At 37.8% G+C, this 27,043-nt stretch overlaps 2 protein-coding genes across 3 annotated transcripts in view; both read left to right on the forward strand.

Moving 5' to 3' along the window:
- Positions 1-9,236, forward strand: part of ELOVL7 (ELOVL fatty acid elongase 7) — a 29,271-nt gene extending 20,035 nt beyond the window's left edge. For both annotated transcript variants that reach the window (XM_027671535.1, XM_027671536.1), the window contains exons 3-8: positions 713-903; positions 2,471-2,551; positions 3,106-3,162; positions 4,871-4,976; positions 7,276-7,412; positions 8,822-9,236. In XM_027671535.1, the coding sequence (XP_027527336.1) occupies positions 713-903; positions 2,471-2,551; positions 3,106-3,162; positions 4,871-4,976; positions 7,276-7,412; positions 8,822-9,025 (776 nt within the window). In that variant the 3' untranslated portion in view covers positions 9,026-9,236. The remainder of the gene's footprint in view (positions 1-712; positions 904-2,470; positions 2,552-3,105; positions 3,163-4,870; positions 4,977-7,275; positions 7,413-8,821) is intronic.
- Positions 9,237-12,266: 3,030 nt separating this feature from the next.
- DEPDC1B (DEP domain containing 1B) overlaps positions 12,267-27,043 on the forward strand; it is an 18,596-nt gene continuing 3,819 nt past the window's right edge. The window contains exons 1-7 of the mRNA XM_027671534.1: positions 12,267-12,356; positions 12,819-13,084; positions 17,722-17,857; positions 19,662-19,789; positions 21,887-22,017; positions 23,067-23,114; positions 23,573-23,713. Of these exons, the coding sequence (XP_027527335.1) occupies positions 12,309-12,356; positions 12,819-13,084; positions 17,722-17,857; positions 19,662-19,789; positions 21,887-22,017; positions 23,067-23,114; positions 23,573-23,713 (898 nt within the window). The 5' untranslated portion in view covers positions 12,267-12,308. The remainder of the gene's footprint in view (positions 12,357-12,818; positions 13,085-17,721; positions 17,858-19,661; positions 19,790-21,886; positions 22,018-23,066; positions 23,115-23,572; positions 23,714-27,043) is intronic.

Genomic DNA, 27,043 nt, shown 5'->3' on the forward strand with positions numbered 1-27,043 from the left:
TGCCTATGAATTACACTTGACAAAAATTGCAATAGTATAATTACACTCTTAAAATACAGCAGCAAACCATGAAAACAGCAGTTTACTGAGTCAGTATTTAAGTTTGGGATCATTCTGAAACAAATCTTCCTGAAGTCAGTATGTGAAAGTCAAATCAAATAAAAATTTAAAAAAATACATGAAGCTTCTATCAGTTCTCCTGCTTATGGAGAAATGTGGAAGTCTTTGGTGTGCTGGGACTTGGTGATGAACCACAGAAGAGTTCAGTGGAGTCATGGTGATGTTTGGATGGAATGCCTGCCAGCCTCAGCTGTAGGGAGAGGGAATGAGATGTGCATATAAGGAGGTGTCTCTGCAACATATTTCTATGGCATAACTGGAAAGGAACACGCAATACTTGCTTGATATATTACAACTTCCTTCTAATATGAAAGTATGTGTTTTGTGGTGGTGTAGAGACAGAAAATCACATCACTCGTGATTCTGTGTCTCCTTTTCATTATCTGTGAAGTATTGATGCAGAAAAAAAGCACTTAAACATACAGGTCCTCAATCTTATTATCCAGTCAGTATGGATTTGAGGTGAATAGACTCTGAAACATGATTGGTTTGACAGGAAAACATAAACCATTAGGAATTAAATACTTTTCTGTAGCTGTTTTAATAAGTACTATAGACATCTGATTTAATTTTTTCTCTCCTCCCCCTCTAGATCCAAGACTGGAAGGCTGGCCACTCATGTCTTCACCTTTTCCAACAACCTTTATCATTGGAACCTACATTTATTTTGTCACTTCCTTGGGACCCAAACTCATGGAAAATAAAAAACCTTTTGAACTCAGGCAGATAATGACCTTTTATAATTTTAGTGTGGTAGTCCTCTCTTTATATATGACTTACGAAGTAAGTGCTACTTTTGGTTGTAATGTATTTATATATTTCATGTCTCTATCTACTAACTTTTAATAAATCTATTAAGATAACTCCCACTCTGCAGTTCTCAAAAAATATTATTCTGATGGTTGTAATTATATTCCTCCAAGCAGTATGCGAAACTAGTGATTCTTGAAAAAATTCAGATTATTGTGCCAAATTGGTAGTACATGTTTCTTGTAGATCAGTTTGCATGAATGGCATCAGGAGTTACAATGAACTACTTGACATTTCTTCAAACCACTCTAAAGGCAGTGCAGCAACAGCTACTTTGTGATATGATTGCAGTGTGGAAAGTGGTGGGTAAGATGCTTTTGCTGTTTAAACGTCACTTTGAAAAATTGCCAAACTTCCTTTTAAAATTTGGTTCCCGTTTTGGTTATAATCCTCAAAAAACAACCCCAAACCAAAAAAAAACCTGCACAAAGAAACAATCAAACAAAAAAAAACCCAAAAAACTTCTGTTAGTGTCTGACATTACCACAGTATTCAATTAGTCTGCTATCAAGACTTCCATGTTACAATTTCATGAAAGAATCATGGACAGAGTGTAACAGATTGAATTTCTGCTATTGTCTGGTAGTCTCCAAGAAGCTGATTCTTTCCCTCTTTGGAACCAAGTAATTTGATGGGTGAGTTAGTACTGTGCTGTCTTGGTGGTGTTCCAGAACTTATTTTCTTTAAGCAACCAGTTCTTTTAGGAAGTTAAAAAGACTAAACTCCTGCATCTGTTAAGGGAGTTGAACCTCTTAGCATGCATGAGAGGATAGTGATGATGAGAAGCACTTTATAAACAGATATAAAATACAGTAGTCATAGGGGCTGGCAGTGGAACGAGCCAAGTGTAATATTAATAATGTTGCTCATGTCCAAATAGATTTATTATATTATTATATTATATATATTATTTAATATATTCCAAGAGAAAAGATTAAATGATATTTGATACATACAGTCCTTTGGTCATGTGTGTGTTCTTATTGTAGCTTCTCATCACTTGTATTAGTGAAAGACCAACTGAATCACTCAGTTTAACTAAGGAAAAATTTTAGAAACTATGATATTAAATGTGTATTCTGCATATGGATTTGTTCCTTGTCTTTAATGATAATTAGCAATTATAGTTTTTTATAGTGCTAGTTTTGTTAGAGTATTAAGATGCTGTGTTGGATTCTTTTTGGTATTAAGATGGTTAGCTATGGTTTTGTGGTCTGATTTACACAGTAAGTTGTTTTTTAGCATTAGTTTTGAGATGAAGCTGTTTCTCCTCTTCAGTTACTAATGCTGAAATAATGAGTGTAGGAAGAAAATTCCTGTCTATAGGTGTGGTCTTGGAATTAGGAATTCATTAATCTGCAACAGCAAAGGATTTTGTGGTAGTTATCCCATGCAGAGGTAGATGATTGACAAAGTAACTTATTTGACATGTTTTTAATATTGTTTTTCCTCTCCTGCTTAGTGATTGCAAAAATAATCCAAAATTAATGAATTTTTCAAAGGAAGTAAATTTTTGCCTTTTCCGTTTTCTTTGCTCCAGTTTCTTATGTCGGGTTGGGCCACAGGGTACTCGTTCCGGTGTGATATTGTTGACTACTCGAGGTCGCCAACAGCTCTAAGGGTAAGTTGCCAAACGCAAAGCTGAATTATTATCACAGAACCATAGAACAGTTTGGGTTGGAAGTGACCTTGAAGATCCTCTAGTTCCAACCCTCCTACCATGAGCAAGGACATCTTCCACTAGACCAGGTCGTTCAAAGTAGTCTTGTTATACATTGACTTTATTTTTAGAAATGCTTTTTGAACAGTCTGCTTTTTTTGAATGCACTGCTGTAGAGTGAAATGCACTATGTGGAAATGCCCTTTTACATAATGTAGAGCATGTGAGATAACTGGAGGGGTTGGTTGGTTGGGACGAAGAAAGAGGCAATGAATTTGTTGCTTGTTCTTCTTGGTTTTAAAATTCCTTCGGGATTTAAAAATGTTTTGTGTTTTTAAAGAAAAACCAAAAAAACCATACACTTAAATATTTCTGTCAACTTTGGGACACCACTTAACCTGATGCTTTACTTTATATATTTATTTACTTTCCTGTATATATTTATTTGTCCTGCAGCTGCTTAATTTTGTTTATGACTATTACGATTTGACAGAGGTTTTTTTGTACTCTTGCAGATGGTGCGAACTTGTTGGCTTTACTTTTTTTCCAAGTTCATTGAATTATTAGATACTGTAAGTATTTTAGCCTAATAAAACAAATAGTGACGTTTCCTTTTCACAGGAAAAGAACCAGTGCTGTTGAGCACTGGGGGTATAAATTGCTTTTTAGTTAGTCCTCCAGTCTTCAATCATTAGAATAGCATCCAGATGTTTACCCTTATTAACTCATCTGATTGTCCTATTACACTATCATTCCTTGATTATCAGCAAGAATGTTAATGAGAGAATATAGCTTTAAAAATTTAGGAAGACCAGATAAATTGCCTGTTTAACAGCTGAATACGCTAACCTGTTATGCTATGGCAATGCTTGCCTCAACACTGCAGATAAAAAAGAGGTGATTATACTGAATAGATTTTTTCATATCATATTCAGATTTTATCTTTCTCATTCAGAATATTATTGTCATCAGCTCTGAATACAGCACAAAATTGCCATACCTACCTTCTCTAAATTCCTGGGATTGCCTTGAGGGTCATGATTATGGAGGTGTTTGATGTCAGGCTGACACTCTAACCTTTTTCAAAGAAAGTCTGAACAGCAATGCATTGAAGCAGAATGCAGACCTTGCATACCACCAGCAGTCATCTGCCTTTCTCTCTTCCCAAGACTGACATCAAGTAGGGTTGGCTTAGATATTTTCAAACCAGCTTCTGAGTGCTGAAATCATCTGCAGTTCTATATGCCACCAATAGCGGTGGTTCAGGAGTTGACTCATGAACAGTGAGGTTGTTCTACACTCTTCGAGCAAAGTTAGCCATCTGACTTTCATTCTGCAAATGCTTATGATTCAACACTGGAAGATCTTACTGACTAAACCAAATGGAATGGTAATGGAAGGGTCAGGAATGCTAAAACTGGAAAATCCCGACAAGCTTGTTCCTCTATTTGCCTTTATTCCCCACAGGTTAGAGTGCTCCTTTTTAATTAGTCTTGAGCCTGAAGTTTTTTTTTTTTATTATTTTGCTTTGTTTGAATCCACACAACTAGGTACCTGTTTCTCATCAGCTTTTTGCTTTTATTGCAAAAGTAATTTCTTAGCTGTATTTAAATCTGCTGATTCCAAATGTTTTTCCCAGCAAACCAGACTTCTGCTCTTCTGTGTTTATTTGCTTGCCATCTGATACTACCCTTTGCATGACCTGACTTCTCTTTACAGGGTTTTCTTCCTCTGTCTTCCCTTAACACTTCCCTCAATGTCTGTCCTTTAAAATGTGGCCCGTCAATATCGGTTAAGAAAACAGTTTTGCTGTTTTCCAAGGGTGGCTTGTTCAATGTTCATAATAAAGTGCTATTTCTCTATTATTTTCTACTATCTCTGTCTGTTGCTAAACCTTTAGTTAATTTTCTCAAATGGCATTTCATTAATAGTTCAGAGGATTTAAAATCTGATGCTTCTAGAGACTTCCCAGTCCAACTAAGTCCATCTTACACTGTTGTTGCACATGTAGGTGATGGCTTAGCCTTGAACATTTCGTTTCAAAGCTTGCACTGGCTTTTGAGGCTTCTCAGGTGGATTTTACATACTGGTTTTAATTTTTTTTGAAAACTAGTCTGCATATGTAGACCCTCAGTTTTCCTTCTTCTCCCAAGACTGCAATTCCAAAGTACTCTTAAATGTATAGTTGTGAGCAACCAGCACTGATACATACAGTTTTCTTTAAGTATGTTGGGCTTGATTATTTTCTCTAACATCCTGTTCATTAAAAATCTGTTTCAGATATTTTTTGTGCTGCGTAAGAAAAACAATCAAGTTACATTCCTGCATGTCTTTCATCATTCCATCATGCCATGGACCTGGTGGTTTGGAGTCAAATTTGCTGCAGGTAGTGGAGAGAGAGTTGAATTTGAGTTGAACATATCTTCTGGTAGTAAAAGTTAACTATGGTAGACAAAAAAAGAAGAACAGAATTAAACACCTTGCAAACATCAGTATTTTTAAATTTAGATTTCTGCAGTATTTTATGGAACAACTGAGATCACCATAATTATTTGAAAGGTTGAGGACTACTCATTTTTCCTATTTGACAGCATTTTGTGCAGTGCTGATTTCTTATGGGGGGAAAGGGTGCAGAGGAGAGAGTTGTATATAAGCAAAAAACATTATTACATGAAAAAGGCAAGTGACTGTAAAATCAGAAGTGCTGGAGGAGATACATGAGGCAAATAACTGTTGAAACTACTTCAAAACCGTTTGTCCTCCTGAAATGCTAGAACTGAGTTGGGGGGGGACTCTGCTTGAAAAATTATTCAATCTTTGTTGCAGTTACATTCACTGGCTTTAAGTAGTGTGAATGGGGTTTATTTACATATAATAGTTTGGCTTTCACAAAGCTACAGAAATATTTTTTTGGACTTCCTTTATTAAAGAAACGTATTTGAATTATACTGAATTAAAATTCTTTGTCCACTACCAGCTTACCTTCACTTTCTCCTTTTCTGCTCTTTGTATCTCTGCTTGCATCTTCCTATGTTATATTATTAGTATGCACCACTAATAAATACAGCTTGCCATGACAATAGTCTGATAAGAACAGAGTGGAGAAATACACAGTCAATTATTAGTCAATTTCTGGGACAGTTTAGGCCTTTTCAGGAGTTTTTACTGAAAAATAGAGGGGGTTATACATGTTTATTCCCTTGTGTTTCCTGACAGCGTGTTTTGGATTTTTTTCTCCCAGAACATTGGTGATGGATTGATGAAGAGAACCATTGCTTATTAATCTGATCTGTTAGAATCTGTTTTATGAATACAAAACCAAGACCTTGAAGTAGTCCAGAAAGTGTGCAGATGGGATCTATTGAATCTGTCCAGTGTGCAGCTTTTACTAGTGTATAACTACTGCATTTGTTGAATTTCTGTTATTAGGAAACTGGTGAATTGACAACGTAATTCTCAAATCTTTCTGAGTAACTGGTATTAATGACAAAATTGTGAGTAGTTTTCACAGCATACACGTCAGTGTGTTTATAGGTTTTCAAAAGAAAACCTGCAGCAAATAGCTGTCCCTCCTCTTCAACCTTGAAAATTTTCCACTTAATAAGTGATTAAGTTTCTACCTTTTATCTGGATGTTGGATCAGTATACCAGCTACAGGCTTCTGATTTTGCATGATTCAAATTTCCCATATGATAACTTGACAAATACTTTCAGCAAAGTGTGCAAGAATTGTTTTGTCCTCTGCTAGTAATAGTTTCTCATATTCATGCAGAGCTGTGTTTACTCCAAAAACTCTGTTGCTTATCTTTACACTTACCTTTCTAAATATTTTTGTTTGATAACTTAAAATTTTTTTCAAGAATTTCAGTCCTGCTGATGATTACCTTGTATTCAGTTTCATCAGTGTTTGTCTTTCTAAATAGCAGCATCTATCAAGTTTTCAACTTGTTTTTAAAAAAAACAGTAGGTTTGGATGGAGATGCTGATTCTGGGATTGGATATAAATAGAGAATTGTAACATGGTGCTTAGTAGAGTGTTGCTTTTTGGAACATATTTTTGCACTGTTGATTAGGTTGTTCTTTTCTTTTTTTCTCTGCTTTAACTATTTATTTTTTCTTCTGAATATTCACTGTGCAAGCCAAAAAAAGTATGTATGTTTGAACTGTAAGAACACTCAAATTATTTTAGAAAATACAAATAGTTAAGTTCCAAAGAAAGGTTGCAATCACAGCTGGAGGAGTTATGCTCTATCAAGCTGAAAGAGTAGTGTGAGCTACTAAAAACACAAAATGTTTTATTTTTAATTGGAATGATTCTTAATGGGAAAATAGCACTCTTTTTCCTCACTAAATCTCTCCTTTTATGTAATTTTTTCTTTTATGCTCAGTAGTTTCATGTTCATATTTCTCTTAAAAGCACTTTGCTGTCTGCTGCTTCTTGGATCACTTTTACCTCTAACTTTTTGCATTCATTAATATGCTGAAGCTGTTTCTGAGATAGCAAACTGATATGATCCCTCAGAACTGATATCAACCCAACTCAGGTTAAATACCTTGAGGATTAGTCAAAATCTAGGTGTTTTGGGACATGTTTTTCCTACTCTTACTCAAAATATCTGCTAGGACCTGAGGTGGCTTTTTAAATACCTGATGCAATACTACTACTATGTTTTGTTTTTCTACAGGTGGTTTGGGAACATTTCATGCTTTGTTGAACTGTATTGTCCATGTTGTCATGTACACTTATTACGGAATCTGTTCTTTGGGACCAGCCTACCATAAATATTTGTGGTGGAAAAAGTACATGACAACTATACAACTTGTGAGTAACTGTTTTTGACAAATACAACTCTCAAAAATGTGACTGTGGCTGACACAGACTTAATGCAATAAATTTTTACTTTTAGTTGTGTTAATGTGTGTAGGTTACAGTTGGTACAAGATTTATGTTTTAGTTGAAGAAAACAAATGGTGTGAGCTCTCCAGTTATATACTTAAATCTGCTGACTTCAGCATTCACTATAAGAATGGCGTAGACACATGAGCTTTTCAGTTTTGCAATACTTGGTAAATATACTTACAAAACTCATTGCTTGTATAAAAATTATTAAAATGTAAGTTTATACCAAGAAAATACAATCAATGTGCAGAATACATATGTAACTAGTAGTGAGGAAAGGGAAAAATATTTCTTTTGAATTTCATGTCTGTTCTTTCATAGAAAGTGTTTATGTTTAGAGAATTTAGTCACAGAATCAAAGAATAATCTGAGTTGGAAGAGACCCACAAGGCTTATGGAGTCCAACTCTTAAACGAATGGCCCATACTGGGATCAAACCCACAATCTTGGTGTTAGTAGCACCATGCTCTAACCAGCTGAGCTAATCTCAGGGTCCTCTCTTCACCCCAGAGCATTACAAAATGCTCTTGTAGTAATTACATTGTGTTTTATCAGCTTTATATCACTTTCGAAAGGTAATGGTTCTGGGTGATTTTTGGATGCCCGTGTTTTTTAATAGCTGGATTTTCAAAATTCAACTCCTGGCTAAACAGTTCATTTATCATGAGCAAGGATGCTAATGGAGGAGGGAAAGGAGCACCCTGTCTGCTTGCACCTAGGGCTGATGTTAATAGAATAGTTCATGTAACCATGTGCAACTCTGAACAATGTGGCTTGAATATTTATAACTCAGTCTTTTGTCTTGGAGGCACTACCAGTGGACTATTAACTTGGAGTTCATGTGGAATACTTTTTTGTCACGTGCTAATGTGCAGGGAAGGTGGGAATTCATATTCCCAACCCCTGTAATGGTTGCTCTTTCTGCCCCCTCCCCACCCCCCTGGCTAATTTCTCTAAAGGAGCCTCCCATTTGTCACTGGTCAAACACTGTTTGCCTCCTTCCTTCTTCTCTGAACTGGCCGGGGTAGAATCCCATACTCCTGCTATGAGTTTCTCAGTGCTGCTTGTAATTCAATTTGTCCCGGGACATTTCTGCCTTTTCTCTGTAAAACTGTTTTTCAGTGCAGTAAGGTTTTTGGAGAGGGGCTGTAAAGGTGATCTCTGTCATATTAAGAAGTTGTGTTGGTGTCCCTGTTGCTCCCCACTTTACCCTGGCTCTACCCCTCCTATCCGTTTTTCTGCATACAAGTTATGCTGAATTTTTTTAAACTTCTATAGTAAGTCTGTAATTTATTTAAAAAGTACTTATTTTCTTCACCTTTTCCCTCTAGGTCCAGTTTATTATGATTACAGTTCATATAGGACAAATCTACATCATGGATGATTGTCCGTACCAGTATCCAATTTTCATGTTCATTATTTGGCTGTATGGCTCTATGTTTTTAGTCTTGTTTCTCCACTTCTGGTACCACGCTTACACGAAGGGACAAAGACTACCAAAAATGGCAAGAAATGGGATCCACAAAGATCAGTAAAACAAATTCTTGTCTCTAAAACCAAAAAGTATATACATCAAAGCGGAAACTTGCACTACTTGACAATCAAGATATTTAGGTGCGCACACTACATGGTGTATATTTTGTATGTTTTCTTCCAAAACAGAATTTGTATTTTTACCATAAGTTATTTGGGATTCAGAATATGGGGGCTGGGGGGAGCACTGTGGATCTCTGAAAAAAAAAAAAAGGGATAGATGATATCTATCTAGGAAATGCATGAAAATAAAGATAATAATTAGGAAAATTAAAATGTGCATGAAAAGTACTGAGTACTTTGAACACTGAGGGGGATAAAAATCACTTCACCTTAAAAGAATCTTCAGTAAGTACTGTTTAAAGCTTATTAATATAGTCAATACATAAACATTGTTATATCTGTTTTTAAACTGTATTACTTTAAAGGAAGGATTGTTTGTTAATCTGTCAAGGCATGGTGTTTCATTTGAAGATCAGATTTTTCGATACACTGTCTTTTACTAAGAGAGCTTAATTCATTTCATGTTCTACTCAGTTGGACATTATCGTAAATGTTGGAAAGCTACTAATATGGGGATTATCTGAATTGTCTTGTAGCGATCTTGTAGTGATCAAAACATCTTACTGATTTGTTCGCTGTAGTAGCCTAATATACTTATTATTCAATGTACCTATGGATATATTTTATATTGGTAGCATATGCTGTTTGTGGGAGGGGACAAGGGGATTACTGAGTCTTGTAATTCAATAGCCAAAATCTTAGCACTTAAATAAAATTAAAAAAAGGAATTTTTTTTTGATTGAAGCATGATTGTACTGTGCTCTACTCTCTTCCATTTCCATTATCTATTGAAATACATGCCTAGAAAGAGTTTGTGTTGTTTTTTTTCATTATTATAATTGCTTGTTCTTATCAACTTAAGGTTAAAGTTATTCCATTAATAGCACCAGTTACTTTGTCCAGAACCAGGCAAAAAATATGTGACATTCTCTGGCTTCTGAGAGTGTGTCAGGCAGTGGTGACTGGGCATGACTCCAGTCTGTGTGGAATTAATCAGTATGTTTTATTTCCATGGCACGGCAGACCCAGGTTAGGGTCACACATGTATAGAAGTTAAAGGAACTAGCTATTGTATGTAAGTTGCATTTGTACTGCATGAGTTTATTAAGGGATTGATGCACACAACAGACCTGCAAATGAGGAGTTAAAGGTGTTTAAATGAATGTTATCTTTAAAAGTGCTGTTTTCTATTATGTTTAACACTAAAGAAAAGAAGCTTGCAATATTTACTTTGTTCTTGATCTGGTCTGTGGGATTTTCAAATACCCAAAGCTTTGAGGCTGGTTTTAATAGCCTCCCTGTTGTACAATACCAAGGGAAAAACTTTTGTTACCTGAACACTTTTATTTTATTGACTTTTACGGTGCATTATAAATACTAAAAGAATTTAAACTTTATCATAGGCATGAGTTACAAATGTTTTCTTTTGAAATTACATTGAGTCTTCTTTATAAAACAAATTAAAAAAATAATTTATATTTTTCCACTGTTTAATCCCTGTAGCTGTCAGCTCTCATGACAGTTTGAAAGTAGATCTCAGAAAGTATTTGGATGACTTGAAATCTGCATTGGGACGCCTGAATTTCAGATGCTTGATCCTAGAATCATCAGTGCTGAGTTCTCGGCTCCTTGGCAGTACATGTGGAAAGGTGCTTTATCACAGAATCCCTCTCATGTGGGCTTAAGTAGTACCTGAGAGTGTACATGGTCAAAACTAAGGAGCACTGCATGTGGACAGATGCTGAACAGAAAGGAGTCAGAAAAAACTTCCAATTCTAGCAGTTGTACAGTAGCCAAAGTCTTCCAGAGTTAGTTGAGATGACAAACTAATAAGCAGGAGCAGAAACTGGAGATGCTAATCATTCTGTGGGCTGTCAGTAAGTGCCACGTCAGATTCATGCTGCATAATCTCCTGCACAATGGTTTCGTTTTCTGTGAATTATGAAGCATTTGGAGAAAGAGAATGCATTGTTTACGTGAGTTGTATGGATGTATCCTAAGAGGATGCATAAAGTGTAACTATACCAATGGCATCAGTACAAAATGTTATTAAATCCTGTCCACTTACACACAATGTGAGAATCACACATACTCGATCTGGACCTAAAAATTGTGCATCTTACATGCTTAAGTGTATCATACATTTGAGTTAGGTTAGAAAGAGAAGTGCATGTTACGGTCAATGTTGAGAGGGGAATTTTGTTTTCCTTAAACTTGGTGGAGGTGAAACACTAGTGTTAGCAGCCACTCCTCATCTGTGGGAGTCCTAAAAATTGACCGATAGCTCATCTGTAATAGGTATCACAGGAATTTCAGTTATATCTCTGCTCCTGCAGCATAGCTGACCTCCTATCAGAGTTTTGTACCTTAAAACAAGTTTCGTATTTATTTTCCAAATCATCCTTTCTTTAAAATATTCATGAAAAGCTAATATAAAACAACTCAATGACCTCTGTGACACCAACATCAATCCCTGTCTTCTGTATGAATAATATAAAATATAATTATTGATCAAAAATATGATTGGAAACAACTTGAAAACATTGAAAAACGTTGGGGGGTTTTTTGTTTGGTTTTTTGGTTTTGTTTTGTTTGATTGTTTAGTTAATGCCAAGGTTGTGTTCTCTTTATCTGGGTGGTAATTCACAGGCCAGTGTTTAACTGACATGGTTTGACCCATTGCCACTCACAGAATGAGTCAGGTTGGAAGGTACCACAGTGGGTCATCTGGTCCAGCAGGGTCATCCTAGAGCACATGGGACAGGATTGCATCCAGAAAATTCTCGGTTATCTCCAGTGAGGGAGACTCCACACCCTCTCTGGTCAATCTGTTCCAGCGCGTGGTCAACCGCACAGTAATGAAGTTTTCCCCCATATTCAGGTGGAATTTCCTGTGCATCAGTTTCTGTTAATTGTCTCCTGTCCTATTGCTCAGCACCACGGAGAAGAGCCTGGCTCCATCTTCTGGGCACCCTCCCTTCAAGTACTGCTATACATCGCTAAGGTAAGGCTGGGTTTAAACCCGAGCACAGCTCCGCAGACCCGCCCTCAGGGCGGTGCTCCCGCCGCTCCCGCCCGGCCTCTCGTCCCGTACCGTCATCCCGGGCTCGCCAATCAGAGGTGGCGCGAGCGCCTCACTTGGCGCCGCCGCTAGCCAATGGGCGGAGGCGACGCGGCCCGGCACGGATTCAAACGCGGCGTGGAGTCCGCGCGGCCGCGCTAATGGAGCCGCGGCTGGTGGGGCCCGGCCCTTACCGCGCCACACGCCTGGTGAGTGCCCCGCTGCCCCCCGGCAGCTCTGCCCCCGGGACTGCTCTGCCCTCACGGCTGCTCCTTCTCCAGTCTTCTGGGTGCCGGCCGCTGCTGCCAGGCTGGCTCCGTGCAGGGTGGGGGCGCCCGGTGCAGGCACCGCGCAGAGTTCGGCACTGCGGAGCGGCGCTGCAGGTCCAGCCTTTCGTCCCACCTAAGGGAGGTTGAAAAGCCATGTCCGTAGGGCGGCAGGTATATGAGGCTCTAAATATTTCAGCTTCCTAGACCTGTGTTTGTTCTCAGGTCTGGAGAGTCTAACTCCTGGATTTAGCTTTCAGTGTTCTCGCAAACGCAGATTTGCGAGAAAATTGTGTAGCTCTGCTTTCAGGGTTTCAAGTTTCTGCTCTCTGATCGCGCTTGTAGAGCCAAAACGCTCCTGGGAGCAGAGTTCCCGTAACGATTTTCTTTGTTCTCCTCCCTTAGTGGAACGAGATAATAGAACTCTTCCGTGCCGAGATGCCCGTACGGAAGCACCGCTGTCGTTTCAAAAGCTACGAGCGTTGCTTCAAAGCCTCGGAGGCGGTGGATATTTTGCATGAGCTACTCGGCTCTAATCAAAACTTCGGCCCAGAGGTGACTCGCGATCAAACAGTTAAGCTGCTTAAAAAGTTCCTGAAAAATCATGTTATCGAAGATATTAAAGGAAGGTGGGGCAAAGAGGACTTCCAAGATGATGGCCATTTGTATCGGTAAGCCTGTATATAGTGATGAAAAATTTTGGTTTTTTTGGAAACAAGGTGTAATAACTCTTGTTCATGTCTTACAAATATTTTTGTAGAATGCCTCTGGAAAACTGTTGATGTGTTCCTCCCCTTCCTTTTAAAGACTTTATTTTTCTTAGAAATGGGTAACTGTCAGGATTTAATGTTTGGCTTCAGTTTTCTTGTCTGTTTTTAAATATCTTTGAAAGTCACTTCTATTCAATTACATTCTGTAAATACTAACAAAATCTTTTACAGTTTCACAAGGTAGCAAGTTCTGATTGCTGTAGACATCAGGTTTGTTGGTGTTGGAAGAGTACATATCAAGGTGACGTAGATGGAAGCGAGAATGCCATTGTTCATCCAGCTCCAGTTGTCCTCCCTCTCCCCTAACCCCATGAGTATTTTGGTTGCTGTTTCTACTCCTTCTGAGAGAAAAGAAAGGTCTTCTGAATCTAAGTAATTCATGATATAACCTATTTTATGGTCCTTAGTTTATAGATTGAAATTGTCATAGAAGAGACAAAGCTTTGGTTGCTTACTTATCCCTGTTTAGCCTCTCAACTGGTGGCTTGTTAACAGAGGAAAAGAATTTTCATTGTAAGAAAAACTTAGCGTTACTGGAGTGGATTCTGTGACCTCAGTTAAGGTTTGGATGTCCAGAATTTGTGGCTTATGAATTTGTACCATCTTGTAGTGTCTTGTTCAGTGCACAAGTAGTATGAAAATGACCATTATCTTAAGTACGAATTTGTAACTTTTAGCGTGGTGAGTCTTCTTTGTAGGAAATGGGAGTTATCTTCATGCAAAGTAATAGGGAAAGTAAGTTAGCAATAAGCCTATACTTGTTATAGCTTTTACTGTATAATTAAATTTTACATATTAATTTTTAGATCATGTTTTCTTACTATCCTCTTTGGGAAAATAAGTAATACTGAATTCCCACTTGCTATGTATGAAGTTTATTTTTCAGTTTGCTCTATTGTTTTTTTGCTCTAGTTTGTGCGTAGACTGAACCTAAACTTTTTTGCTGTTTGATCCGTATGCCTATGCTGTAAGTGCAGTTGTTCATTACTCTCCTAATTTTATTTATTAATTTGGAATACTTAAAAAATAAGAGGTTTGTATGCTGTAATTTTTTCCCTTGGTTATAAACAAACTAGGGTCAAGGCACTTTTTTCTGAAAGTACTGTGGTTTATGTTAGACTTGTGTCACTTCAGTTATTTACAGTCAGATTGGATCACATTTGTGTTAAATTTTAGAATTTGTAACTCAAGTGTGAAGGACACGTGTATCAAAGGTCTTGTATCTGAAGATACTTTGAGAATCTCACTCAAGAAAATCCCTTGCTAAGTATCTCAAAACAATACAGGCTCTGCAATCTGTGAGCTGAATGTGACTGAAGGCTGCAAAAGTATGCTGAAGAAGTATCATGTGTGCTTGTTCTTAAATTCTTTGGCCACCTGCTTATGGCTGCTGTGGAAGGGCAAGAGATTGTGATAGTTTACCTAGTCATTGACTAGTTCAGGTTGGGAAACAGGCATGGAAGACAAGAAGAGCTGCAGAGGATCTTAGGTCTTTGACCTTAATAAGGTTAAATATAAAGGGGTGGTATCGAGTGGGTTTTTTACCTGTTAGAACCAAGTCAGAAAAGGAGTTAGGTTCTGCTGCAGCACATGGTGCTGGGTGTGGTGTTGGTTTGGTACGTTCCTAGCTGAGTCCTGGTATGCCTATTCTAAATGAGAGCACTATCTGCACAAGTTTTTTTTGCTGGTGTCTCCTTTCTTTCTGGACATGGACTCTTGTCAAAAGATATAATATGGGTTTTGGTAACTGCTGGTATTATGGTATATTTCTTTAGTTTGGGTTTGCCATGTTCATGAGGCTGTGGGATTTTGTGTTTGTTTGTTTCACGTTAGCATCCTGACACATTCAAATTATTTTTTTTCTTTCATTTATTTGTGTTTTCAGGCATGACTTGCCTGAGCTACAGGCTGTGGAAATTGGTTGGGTTAAATATTTCTGTTCTTTTAATTTTCTGTGTGCTCTGCCTAATGACCTGCTATTGAATAAGAGAGCTCTTTTGTTTTGTATTTTGTTTTGATATTCTTTCTTCACTTCCCATTGAAAAGATAACTGACTAATTGAACTTTTTTTTTTAACTAAAACTGCCTTTCATGCATCTTGAACTGGAGCCAGCTTTTCTCTGACTGGGCTTAGTGCATAAATAAGCTATGTATTTTACGCATGGCTTTAAATATAAAAACATGGGGTTTTTCCTATTTATGGAACTAAACATTGATTTTCAAGCCTATTTTACTCATGCGTTTCATGTCCTGGCAGCTCCCTCTGGTGGACTTTCCTAATGTTATGTTGAAAATAGTATTTGTTTATCTTTTCTGTGTTGATGAAAGTAGTGGTACCAGTCAATTCCACTGACAGTGCTTACTCTGGAAATATTGACATGGTATATGCCTTTTCTGTAAATGTATGTGTTAATATGCTGTGACTGTACCCTGTGGTGCACAGTTGTCATTCATTACCTTCACATATAAGTGTGGCTGTCTGCTCTTCTTCACTTCATGGAGTATGCAAAAGAGATGTTGTCAAATCTTGATTTGCTTGAGGGTATTTGGCAAGTATTAAATATGAAGGTGAGATCTAATGTGACTTTTAAAAATAGAACACACAGACACAGTTTTTTCTGACCTACTGGCTCAGTTTAGGCTACAATAGTGAGGGAGAAGTTACAGTTTTGGAAGCTGTCAGGCTTTACATTTTTTCTGAATTGCAGCAATTCTATTAAAAGCAAAAGGGTTAGTACTCTTGCATTGATAGTAAACTTTTGGAATGCAGCTCTAATACTTGTTATACCATTGGGACCAATGTTGGTTGACCTTGTTCTCTATCCTCTATTCTGGACACAAAGAGGTATCTCTATTTCCTCTTTGTACAGAGTCCTAAAACTGGTGTTGCTGGCTGTAAACCATTCTGATCTTGATGTGTCAAGCTTGGAATGCTCCTTAGCTCCTAGATTTGAGTAACGTTAATCTTTTCATCATAAAATCAAGGGGTTTTCATTGTTCATCCAAAAACTTGTCTTCATCTAGATCTTGCTGTAATGCTGTGTGAAAAAGGGGAATGTACCTCCTTTTCGTGCTTGTAAGAACTCATTCTTTTACTGATTGTTTGTGAATCAGGGCAGCAAATGGCACAAAGCTTAAAATTGTGAAGAAATTGAGATGAAACAGGGAACTGCTGAAAACAGTGTAAGGCAAAGGAAAAAGGCTGCAGATGGTTAACATCAAACTCTAAGAAATAGTATCTGAAAAATGGTTGAGAACAGTCAACAGCTGAACACCTACCATCTAATCTGGTTTACTTTCAAAAGGCAGAGTAAATCTTGCAGGATTAGTATGAGATGCTCGCTGCTACTTCTCAGGGTTTGTCAGATGGAAATTGTATCTCTCTGTGTTGCATATACTCTGTTAAAGAGCACTGGAAGATGCCAAATGGTCTCAGTATTCATGGTAAAAACCCTTGTGTGTTTAACCCATGCAGAGTAACACTACTGGACTAACAATGCTGCAATACAAAACTAAATAAAAAACTTATTAAACTAAATTAAAACTAATTGGAACTGCATGAGAGGATGGAGAAACCTGAGGATTTTTTGAAAGTATCTTTCTAGTAGGACACATGCATACTATCCAGCAGTGTACAAGGTCTTGTTGCAAAATCACAGACATAACTGTCTTTTACGTTCTGATTAAAGAGTGAGTGGGGCTTAAGTAGTTTCTTGAAGCATCAGGAATCTCAGCATCTAAGACCTAGGAGTGAAAGTAAACAAGATCAGGTCTGGGCCAGTCTGAAGATGTGTTGCCACCTAACTGATTTGTCTTTGTGATGTGCTGTCATTAATTCCTCTGTGCATGATTTAGCAGTAATTTGATTCTGATCAAGCTGGATAGTTTGTTTTCCTTGTTTTCTACAAGGAAATTTCTGCTAATTTCTTCAAGGCACTTCTTAAAATGCCTTAAAAAGTGAATTAGTTGTCTGCACAACAGATGGAAAAAGACCCCAGAGAAGAACTACAGGTTATGGTCTTCGCATAGGAAGCATGTAAATCCAAAAGAACATGGTGATGTTGATAAAATTTTGTGTGGACACTTGCATGCACTTTAATTAAATACAAATATTGGTCATGTGTCTTAGATATGTAGCTTTGCTTTAGGATATGTGTGCTAACAACACACTTGACATGGGGGAAATCCTACCCGCAGCTTTTTCAGCAGAATCCATGTCTTCTAGTGATGGCCTGAGTCAGTTGCCTGTGTATAGGCAGCTGGTGCTATATGAGATGCACTGGAATATCAGACATTTACCCAAGGCTCAGCTATGTCATGGGAGGTTCAAAGGACCTGAACTGTTCAGGAGCAGCAGCTGGAGGCCAAACAAGACACCTCACTGTGTTTTACATAGCACTTAACACCAGTCTCCAGGGAACACTGAATGTCCAAGGCATTTTTTGTATTTCTGCGTGTGACGGCCTACTACAGTTTTACATTAGTAAATATGGATTAGGTTGGTGTTCAAAGGCTTTAAAAATATTCTCTAATTTTAGATTTCCTCCTTCCTCACCACTGAAGTCATATCCAAAGAAACCTTCATGTGGAAAGGAAATAATTAAATTTCCAGACTGGAATGAACCGAAGGCTGGCACTTCTCAAGAACACATCCCAGTGAAATCCATCACAATGGTAAAACACCCAGTTTTTGCTTCCCCAGACATAAGCATATTTGGAAAGCAAAACCAAACTAATGACCTCTTTGTTGTGGCACAAAATACTTGGTTATAAAATGAAATGTAAATACTTTTATTTTAAAAATTTTATCAGCTCTTACCTCCTGGACATGGTAAAAGCCTAGGCTTTTGTAGCTATGTATATTCTAAGTCCTTCGTCCAGTATATCTTATATGTGTGTGTTCTCATATTTTGTGAACTCTTGGAACTTCTTCAATAATTTTTGCCTTTTTATTACTGCCTTTCAGTGCAGGACACTGGCCTTGGTGTCTGTTTGGAAAAGTATCTCCATAGACTGTTTGGAAAAGTATCTCCTACCATTTTGCTGGACATCTAAAGTTTCTGAATGAATGGTTATTCCATATTTGCAATCCAATTAACTATGTGCAAATCAAGTGCACTTTTTATGTACAGCAAGTTTCTGAAGAGGAAAAACATGGTCCTAAGAACTTCAATACTAGGTAGAAGATTAGGATAGAAGAAAAGAGAGTGCCAAAGACTAGTCAAGAGAATAGAATATTTTAATTACTAAGCAAGTTTCTGCTGAAGTTTTAACATGCTACAGCTTCTAGCTGTCTGCTCTAAATTTCCATCCAAGCATCCTGGCCTGATAAGAGTTAGGAAAAGACTGCCTCTATGCATCTGACTCAGATGCAACAGCATGCAGTCTGGCATAGCTCAAAATCTCTTTCATTGGCAGTTTGGATTAATACAGTGAACTGTAAGTTGAAGTAACTGAGGCAAAGGTATAAGCTCCTTTCTGCTAGCTCGTTTATGACAAGGTGTATCTTCCACTGGAATGCTAAAGAAAACAGATACCTGAAAATGGTGGCATCTTGAGTTGCTCCAGTATCAATCTGAGCACTTACTGGCTGTGTATGGATTGATGTGCATGGATCTGTGTTGTGAAATACTGATGTGGAAGACCAGACTCTTAATTTCAGAGGGTGCTATTTGTTTCAAACTAGCTCTAGTCTAGTGTCATGAAATGACAGACGATTAGCACTTGGAGTAATTTAAGTACATTCCTGGAGTGTATTTTGTGGTTTGGTTGTGATCACAAGTAATACTTTTAATGCGCTTTAGCACTGTTCTGTGATACAAATTGAAGAACTGGGAATGACTAGGAGTTTTGTGTTGAAAAGTATGTTGCTGGTACAAACTGTATTGTATGTCCATCCACTGACACCTTAATGACAATCTTCAAATATCAAGCTTGGATTGAAGGTTGGGTAAAAGATAGTAGTTTTCTGCATTCTCAGCTTTACTTTATTCTGTTGTAATGGTGGACTGATGAGTGTCTTCAGATGTAGCTATTTGCTTTTAGTTTCTTCATGTATAAAACCTGCTAATGAACTTGATGTTTAGTTATGATCAGTATATGCTGAAAAAGGATGAGTGGGTATTTCATCTAATAATTCTCCAATAACTTTTCCATAAGCAGATGTGTAATCTTAAAATGGTAGATGAACTGATTTTAATCATGGAGACGACCTGAACACAGGATTAAAGGCCATTGACTCCTGAACTGTAATGGTTATTCTGATACACATAATTTTTCGGCTTTGGACAAGTTAAGGAATTGAGAAAAGATTGTGTGTGATTGAGAAAAATGTTTTACACCTGTGAAACTCACTCACTTGCATCCTGAAGACTTTACTGGAATTTAGGAATGCTTGAAATGCTGTACCACAATTGTATTATACTGTTTAATACTTGAAAAGGCACCGGTTAATGAGGAGAGTTTTTCCTGGTTTCAGAACTCCGAGATGTGGTACAAGCGACACAGTATAGCCATAGGGGAAGTACCAGCATGCAAACTTGTGTTCCGCAGAGAGCTAACACAAACAAATATAGAAGAGATATGGAAATCCATGACTTTGTCGCAGTGAGTATACTTCTGAGTCAAGTTGTGGTAACGCTGTGTAGTAGGTAATAGTCTTGCCTGTCTTCTCTGGTAATGCTTGTAATTTCACCCACTCACTTTTCATCGCTGCCTTCAAAGCTACAGTGTCTAGATTATACTACTCTCTACTACTCTCAATTTGTTATTTGGCTAACAAAATTCAGCAAATCAAGTCTGCAAAAAAATTTTATTGTGCTTGGTACCTTTTGACTTTTTCATGTTGTGTTATGCTAGTCCTTTTGTTGTGTGGGCTTTGTCTTATTTAATCACTTTTTTCTCTCAGTCTTCTTCTTTTTTTTCTCTTTTTGCTATGAAATAGAAGCACTTATGTAGGAATTCAACACTGTGAACCCTTTCAGTGTCAAGTACAGTACTTTGTATGAGATAAATGGAGTAGCTACTTGAGTGCTGAAGGCTTTGAGAGTCAGATATTCTTTACTATATTCAAAAGGAATATCCTATGCAAAGTTGAAGTCATTGTTTAAGACAATTTATGCAGGGGTAAAAAATAATATACATTAGCTAATATTACAGCACAGTTGAGGCCTTACTAATGATTACTTTAATGTAAACCTAGCACATTATGTGCATGTAATGAACTCCATGCTGAGGCAAGCATCTTTGGTGACAGAATGATTGGCAGCATGTACTTTAGTGCATGTGCACTGCCAGGTTTCCTCAAAGATGGAGATTGCAGGGGAGTGGAGGGACCCTCTTGTCTCTGCCTGCAGCTCACATGGTATTACCTGATGGGACCTGGGCAACAGGGCCAGGGACAATGGTGGCCAAGCCCCTCCTTCACATAGAGACCCCTATGGAGCACTAGCAAACAGGGTTGGCACAGCAGTTTGTGTGGAAGGGTCCTGAAACCCTGCCAGCTTGACCAGGGAGCAGTGGTATTAGCCCGGCAAAAAGCTATGGCCTCTCTAAGTCTGATGATGGACCCCTGGGACCCCCAGAGCTCTGTGTAGGAAGATTATTACTGGGGAAAATGGGAGAATCGCAGTTGACCCTGAACTTGTTTGAAACTTACTACTCCAGCTGGATGCACTTAAATCCATGAAGGCCAATGAGATTCATCCCAGAGTACTGAAAGAGCTGGATGATGTCATTGCAGAATCTCTCTCCATTATTTTCAACTGACCTGGGAGCCCGGAGAGGTCCCAGTTGATTGGAAGCTGGTAAATATTTTCCCAAGTTTTAAGAAGGCTAAGAGTGAAGATCCTGGTAGTTACAGTCCTGTCAGTCTCACTTAAGTGCCTGGTAAAATGATGGAAAAGGTTATTTTGGGAGTTAATTTAAAATGCTTGAGAGACAACGCAGTCATTGATCAAAACCATCACAGTTTCAACAGGGAAAAGTCCTGCTTGATGAATTCAATTTCCTTTTATGACAAGGTCCCTCTTGACCAAGGGACAAAGAGAAGTCAATAGATGTGCTGGTTTTGGATTTTGGCAAAGCTTTTGATACTGTCTCTTGCAGTATCCTTCTAGGTAAACTGTCAACATGCACAGAGAATGTCCAGAGGACGGCAACTAAGATGGTGAAAGGTCTTGAGGGCAAAATTTAGGAGGAGAGGCTGAGGTCACTTGGTTTGTTCAACTTTGAGAAGGCTGGGGAGTGACCTCGTTGCAGTCTACAAATTCAAGGGAGGCAGAGATGCAGATGATCTTTGGTGACCAGCAGTAGGAAACAAGGAGATGGAATCAGGCTGTGTCAGGGAACTTCAGACTCCACATTAGGAAATGTTTTTTCACTGAGAGGGTGATTGGGCACTGGAACAGGATCCCCAGGAAAGTTTACACGGCACCAAGCCTGACAAAGTTCAAGTGTTTGGGCAATGCTCTCAGGCACATGGTGTGATTTTTGGGGCTGTGGTATGCAAACCAGGAGTTGGAGTCCTTATGGGTTCCTTCTTGTTCAGGAGATTCTGTGAATCTAGGTAGTCCTGTGAGGAGCAGGAGTTGCACTCGATGGAATGGAGGCCTCCTTTTTTTCAGAATTGTATCTATCCAAATACTTTGTTTGCGTTTTCCAGATTAGATGATGTGTGAACTATGTGTTTATGTGTTTTTACAGATTACAAAAGGTCTTGGGTTTGGATTCTCTGGATGAAGTGTTAGACGCAAAACTTGTGAATTCAAAACATATAGTTCAAAATGCATACAATGTCAATAAGCAAGGCATTGTCACTTTAGAAGACAAATCAAGTGAGTATTTTAGAAGTTTTCATTTAAGTTTTTTATATTGTAGTTTACTAGTATGAAATATTAGTTCTAATTTATACTAACCTGTAGCATCTTTATACTTTTATGATCACATCTGTACTAGAGTTTTTACAAAGTAGAAGGCCATTGTTCTCCTCTGACATCCCATTTGTAAAAGTCAGTGTTTGTTTCATATTTACTCTCTTAAACATATTCCAGCTTTAGGGTTGAAAAATGAAGATGGAACAGCAGCAAATTTTTACCATTTATAAAGATAGGGATTTTATTCACTTCAAGGTGGCTTTCTCAACCCTGCCCTTTCAACTGCCTGGAGGGTTTACGTGAAGAAAAAATGTATTAAAAATTGGGAGAGAGCCAAAATATACACTGAGACATGCTTAAAAAATTTTGAGTTTTCAGTCAATGTGTTTTGAAGATAGTATCATGTTTAGAGCTCCTTTCCACATCAGGGAGAAAATAAGGCATCTCTGCTGCTCTGACATATCACACTGTTATTGCCACCATGGTTTTCACAAGTTTTGTAGAGAAATTAAGTATGATATTGAAACCTGTTTTGATTGTGAATGAAACATCCTTCAGAATGTGTGTGTGGGCATTTTAAAGACGGTTGGAGCACCTCAAAGTATTAACTTCAGCCTCGTAGAAATGACAGAACTGAATATACAAGTGCTTTTCATCACCTTCAGTGCAAAGTAAATACTTCACTGTATTGCACTGGTGAAGGTGTAGCTTGAGTTAGTTTGTCTGATTTTTTTGGGGTAGGTTAAGGATTTGTGATATGATCCATTTTGCTGATTGAGTTGCAAGAGCAGAATGCATACGTGGTTGACAGGGAATACTGAAGATACTGAATTATAGATGTAATTCAAGTTAGATTTTACATTAAGGTATAGCCTACCTCTGGAGTCAGTTCATTTACTACACAGGAGGAACTTCTTATAGTGTTTTCAGCTGTGCTTTTATCTTACAGTTAGATATTTTTCTAATTTTTTCTCCTCCTTTTGATTTCTGTCTATTTCTTCCCCATGCAGAGGAACTACCTCACTGGATATTATCTGCAATGAAATGTCTAGCAAATTGTAAGTAATTCAGGAGGGGGAAAAATACCCCACAAACAGCCCACCCCTGTAAAAATCAATTGAGTTGACTGTGGCTTTACCACTTTATCAAATCCTGTTTATATTCACCTTCACTATTTTTTATGAAAATTGCCTAAACAAAGTTGGAAAAGACTTGCCAGCATGTATTCTCCTTCCAGTGCAGCTTATTTCAATGAAGTATATAAAGGCTTAACTATTCCGTTCATGTTTTTCCTCCACTATGTGTCTTCACTAGACATGTTGGGAATAGATCAATTCAGTAGATCAATAAAATTTCACTTATTTTGAAGAATGAGTCTTTTCTTTTTTTTTTCCTTTTTTTTCCTCTAATGGTGTATTTGCATGAACTGAATTAGAAAATACTGATCTAGTTGGTGGCTTAAAATCAATGTTCTCTCTCTCTTTCTTTCCTCCCCCTTTTTTTTTTTTCTTCGTAGGGCCCAGCTGCTCAGATATGAAGCAGCCTACATATGTAGGCTTTGAAAGAGATGTTTTCACAACTATAGTTGACTACTTTGACCAGATGAAAGAACCTCTTCTCACCTTTCATTTTTTTGATGTTTTTGTTAGTGTGTTAGGTAAGTAGTTTGGGATGTAATGAAAAAATTATTCTTTAGAATTAATTTCCTGGAGTTAATTTACCATACTTAAATAGTATCACAGCTGAATTCTTTAGGATTTGTCTTTTCCATTCTACATAGAAGACAGTTTAATATTTAAATTTATTTCATATCACAAGCTGGTTTTATCTTTGTATCCTTTTGATCACAATAGTTCAGAATTCTTCCACTCCTTGTCTTAATAATTTTTAGATGCCTCTGTTAATTGCTCAGCATCTAACATGGATTTTAACACATTTTTCTTTTTTTACAAATGCTTAAATGTCTTAAAAATTCTCATAAGCTTTTAGAATTTGCTTGACTGAAGTCTAGATTAGAAAGGATTAGAGCTATAAGCACTATTTTCAACCCTGGAAATATGACATTTGAAGGAAATTGAAATCCTTCGTTGCTTAAATTTAGAAATTACAATAACTAATCTACTGCTTCAAAGAAGCAATGGTTTCATCATTAACTATAACCTTTCAGTAGTTCATACTATATTAAATTCACATATTCTTGTCCTATAGATGACCTATTGAAAGACAGTAAAAGGGAAAATATTTGATTACATTTTATGAGTGCATTTCAGAAAAAAAAAACTGAGTTGAAAAGTAAGCATGCTTTGTATCATGTCAGTTTTTTGAACTTCTTTTCCTGCAAACAATATTGCTTTTAGTAAACTGTTGTGATGAAAAACAAATTCAGAATAACACTTCTTTTTCTGGAATTTAGTATTTTTATACTTCCTTAGTTGACAATCTTTCTTCATTCTGAATATAGTTCTGTCTTCTTTTTCTTAGACAACAAATACTCTTGATAATATTTTTAAAAATTATTCCTCTCCTTTCATACTCTATTTCTGTTGGCTTTTCCATTGTTTTTTATATCTTTCAGGTTTTAGGAGTTTTATTTCCCGTAATTTCCCAGATGGAAAATTAAGAGAAAGATTTCGTACCAATGTGCATATGGAAATCAATGAAAACTGTGCAATGTTTCAAAAAGTCAAAAATTAATTTTGTGGTCTCTTTCACAAAAAAATGAGGTGATAATATGGAATCATATCTTCTAAGCATATGCACTAGTATGCTTGTTAAATTTTCTTTGAAATTAGAGAAAGCGTTGCTTTGAAAATTAACCAGACTGCTTCGAACATTGTCTCTAAGTACTGCCCTACTAACTACTGCACATTTCTTTTTTAATAACAGTTCCACTTTTACACAGTGTGGAATTGACCAAAATGGTCGATGAGGGGATAGCAGTGGTGGATACTGTTTATGTTGAGAGTAGTAAAGCATTCAACACTGTCCTTCATCACATCCTTATAGGCAACCTCAGGAAGTACAGGCTGAAAAGGTGGGTAGTGAGGTAAACTCAGAAATCAGTGGAGTTGCTGGGCTCAGAGGGTTGTGATCAGTGGCACAAAGTTCAGCTGGCTGTCCCTTAGTGGTGAGTACCCCAGGGCTGATAATGGGCCGGTAATGGTTAACACCTGGATGATGGGACATTCTGTCCTAAACAAGGACAGAGTGCCCTAACCAGGCGTGCAAATATTGCAAAATGGGGAAAAGTGGCTAAATGCAGCAGAGGGTTGTACTGCTGTGCAGAGGGACCTTGACTTACTAGAGAAATAGGTAAACAGGGATTTCATAAAGTTAAAAAAAAAAAGGGAATTGCCAAGCCTTCTCCTGGGGAGGAAAAAGTCCATGCACCAGTGAGTGCTGGGGATGGGGGGGGCTGATTTGAAAGAAGCTTTGCTGACAAGTCCTTCAAAGTCCTGGTGGTCACTAACGTGACCATGAGCCAACAGTGTGTCTTTGAAGCAAAGAATATCAGCAGCATTCATAACTGCATTGAGAGCATTGCCAGCAGGTTGAGGGAGATACTTCCTCAGCACTAGTCAGCAAGTCCAGTTGATGCCTTAAGCCCATAATGATTTTTTATTTTTCTACCTTATAAGTTTTATAGGTAATAGAAGTAGATTTTAGAAACCCTTTCTCCCTCCTCCCCATAGTACCCTTTAGTTTATACATTCCTTAATCATCTCACCCCATTCCATACCCCCCTATCACCCTACCCCCATATCCAGTAGAAAATGTTTTGTCTCTTGTCAAGGCAAGCCTGTCTTGTTTGGAGAACGCCTGTATCTTGGCCTAAACCGCAGGACAGAATCAAGGAACTAGGTCACCCTGCTCTCTGTACCCTGAAGATGATGAAGATGATGAAGATGATGAAGAGGGGGTCCCAAAAAGCACCCCAGACCCAATTCCAAGAGGCGGGCCAGGGGGTGGACCAGGCCAAAAGTTATAAGGTGGACACACTTAGGATTGGCCAGATATTGTTATAAATGTAACATCCCGGGCACAGCTGGGTGTGCACCGTGTAACATCTAATTGCCTTGGCAAGAATTAAACCCTTTCTTATCTCACCCCAGCTAACAGCTCCTAGATTCATTTTGTAGCACCAGCTGAGCGGGCATCAAGTAAACACAGCAAAAATTATTAAGTGTTGGAACATGTGCCATATAGGAAAAGGCTGAGAGCAGGGACTGTTTAGCCTGAAAAGCAGAGGGCTCAGAGAGAATCTTATTAATGTGTATAAAAGATTGATATGGGAGGAGTAAAGAAGAAGGAGCCAGATCAGTGATACCCAATGACAGGGCAAGAGACAATGGGCGGGAACAGAAGCACAGGAAACCTCATTTATATAAAGGAAAATAGCATTTTAATTGGGAAGTTGTCAAACGGTGGAAGTGGTTGACCAGAGAGATTGTGGAATATCTGTCTTTGAAGGTATTCAAAACCTGACAGGACGTAGTGCTGGGCATCTTGCTGTAGATGAACCTCCTTTGAGCATGGGAAGAGGTCTATATATTCTCCAGAGTTCTCTTCCAACCTCCATAATCCTGTGGGAAAAAAAAAAGTCTCTATTTGTTTTCTTCCTTTTTTAATAGAATTTACTGTTAGATGCCAGTCATTCAGGTATTTTGCTTCCTGACTTTTGTTAGTGCTGTTTAGGCAAATTTGTAATAGATGCTTCCTCTGCAGAGCCTTATAAACCCAAAATAGTGGTGGTGAGACCTCTTTATAGATGAGATCTAAACTATTATCAGATTTTACTGTGCGTGTTCAGTCTTCAAATATCTCTACCATGCTCACAGGATTGTTTTCTCAAGAGTCTGTAAGCAGAATTAGGCACTGATTTAACCCCTACAGGTGTGAGGGACATGTTGATATTGTCATAGCTGTCACTGATGTATAAGTGTTGTGGACGACGGGAAAAGTACTCACACGACCACAGTATTGATCA

The sequence above is a fragment of the Neopelma chrysocephalum genome, unplaced genomic scaffold (assembly GCF_003984885.1).
Source record: "Neopelma chrysocephalum unplaced genomic scaffold, ASM398488v2 Primary Assembly neopelma1_97102, whole genome shotgun sequence".
In the NCBI taxonomy this organism is placed as follows: Eukaryota; Metazoa; Chordata; class Aves; order Passeriformes; family Pipridae; genus Neopelma; species Neopelma chrysocephalum.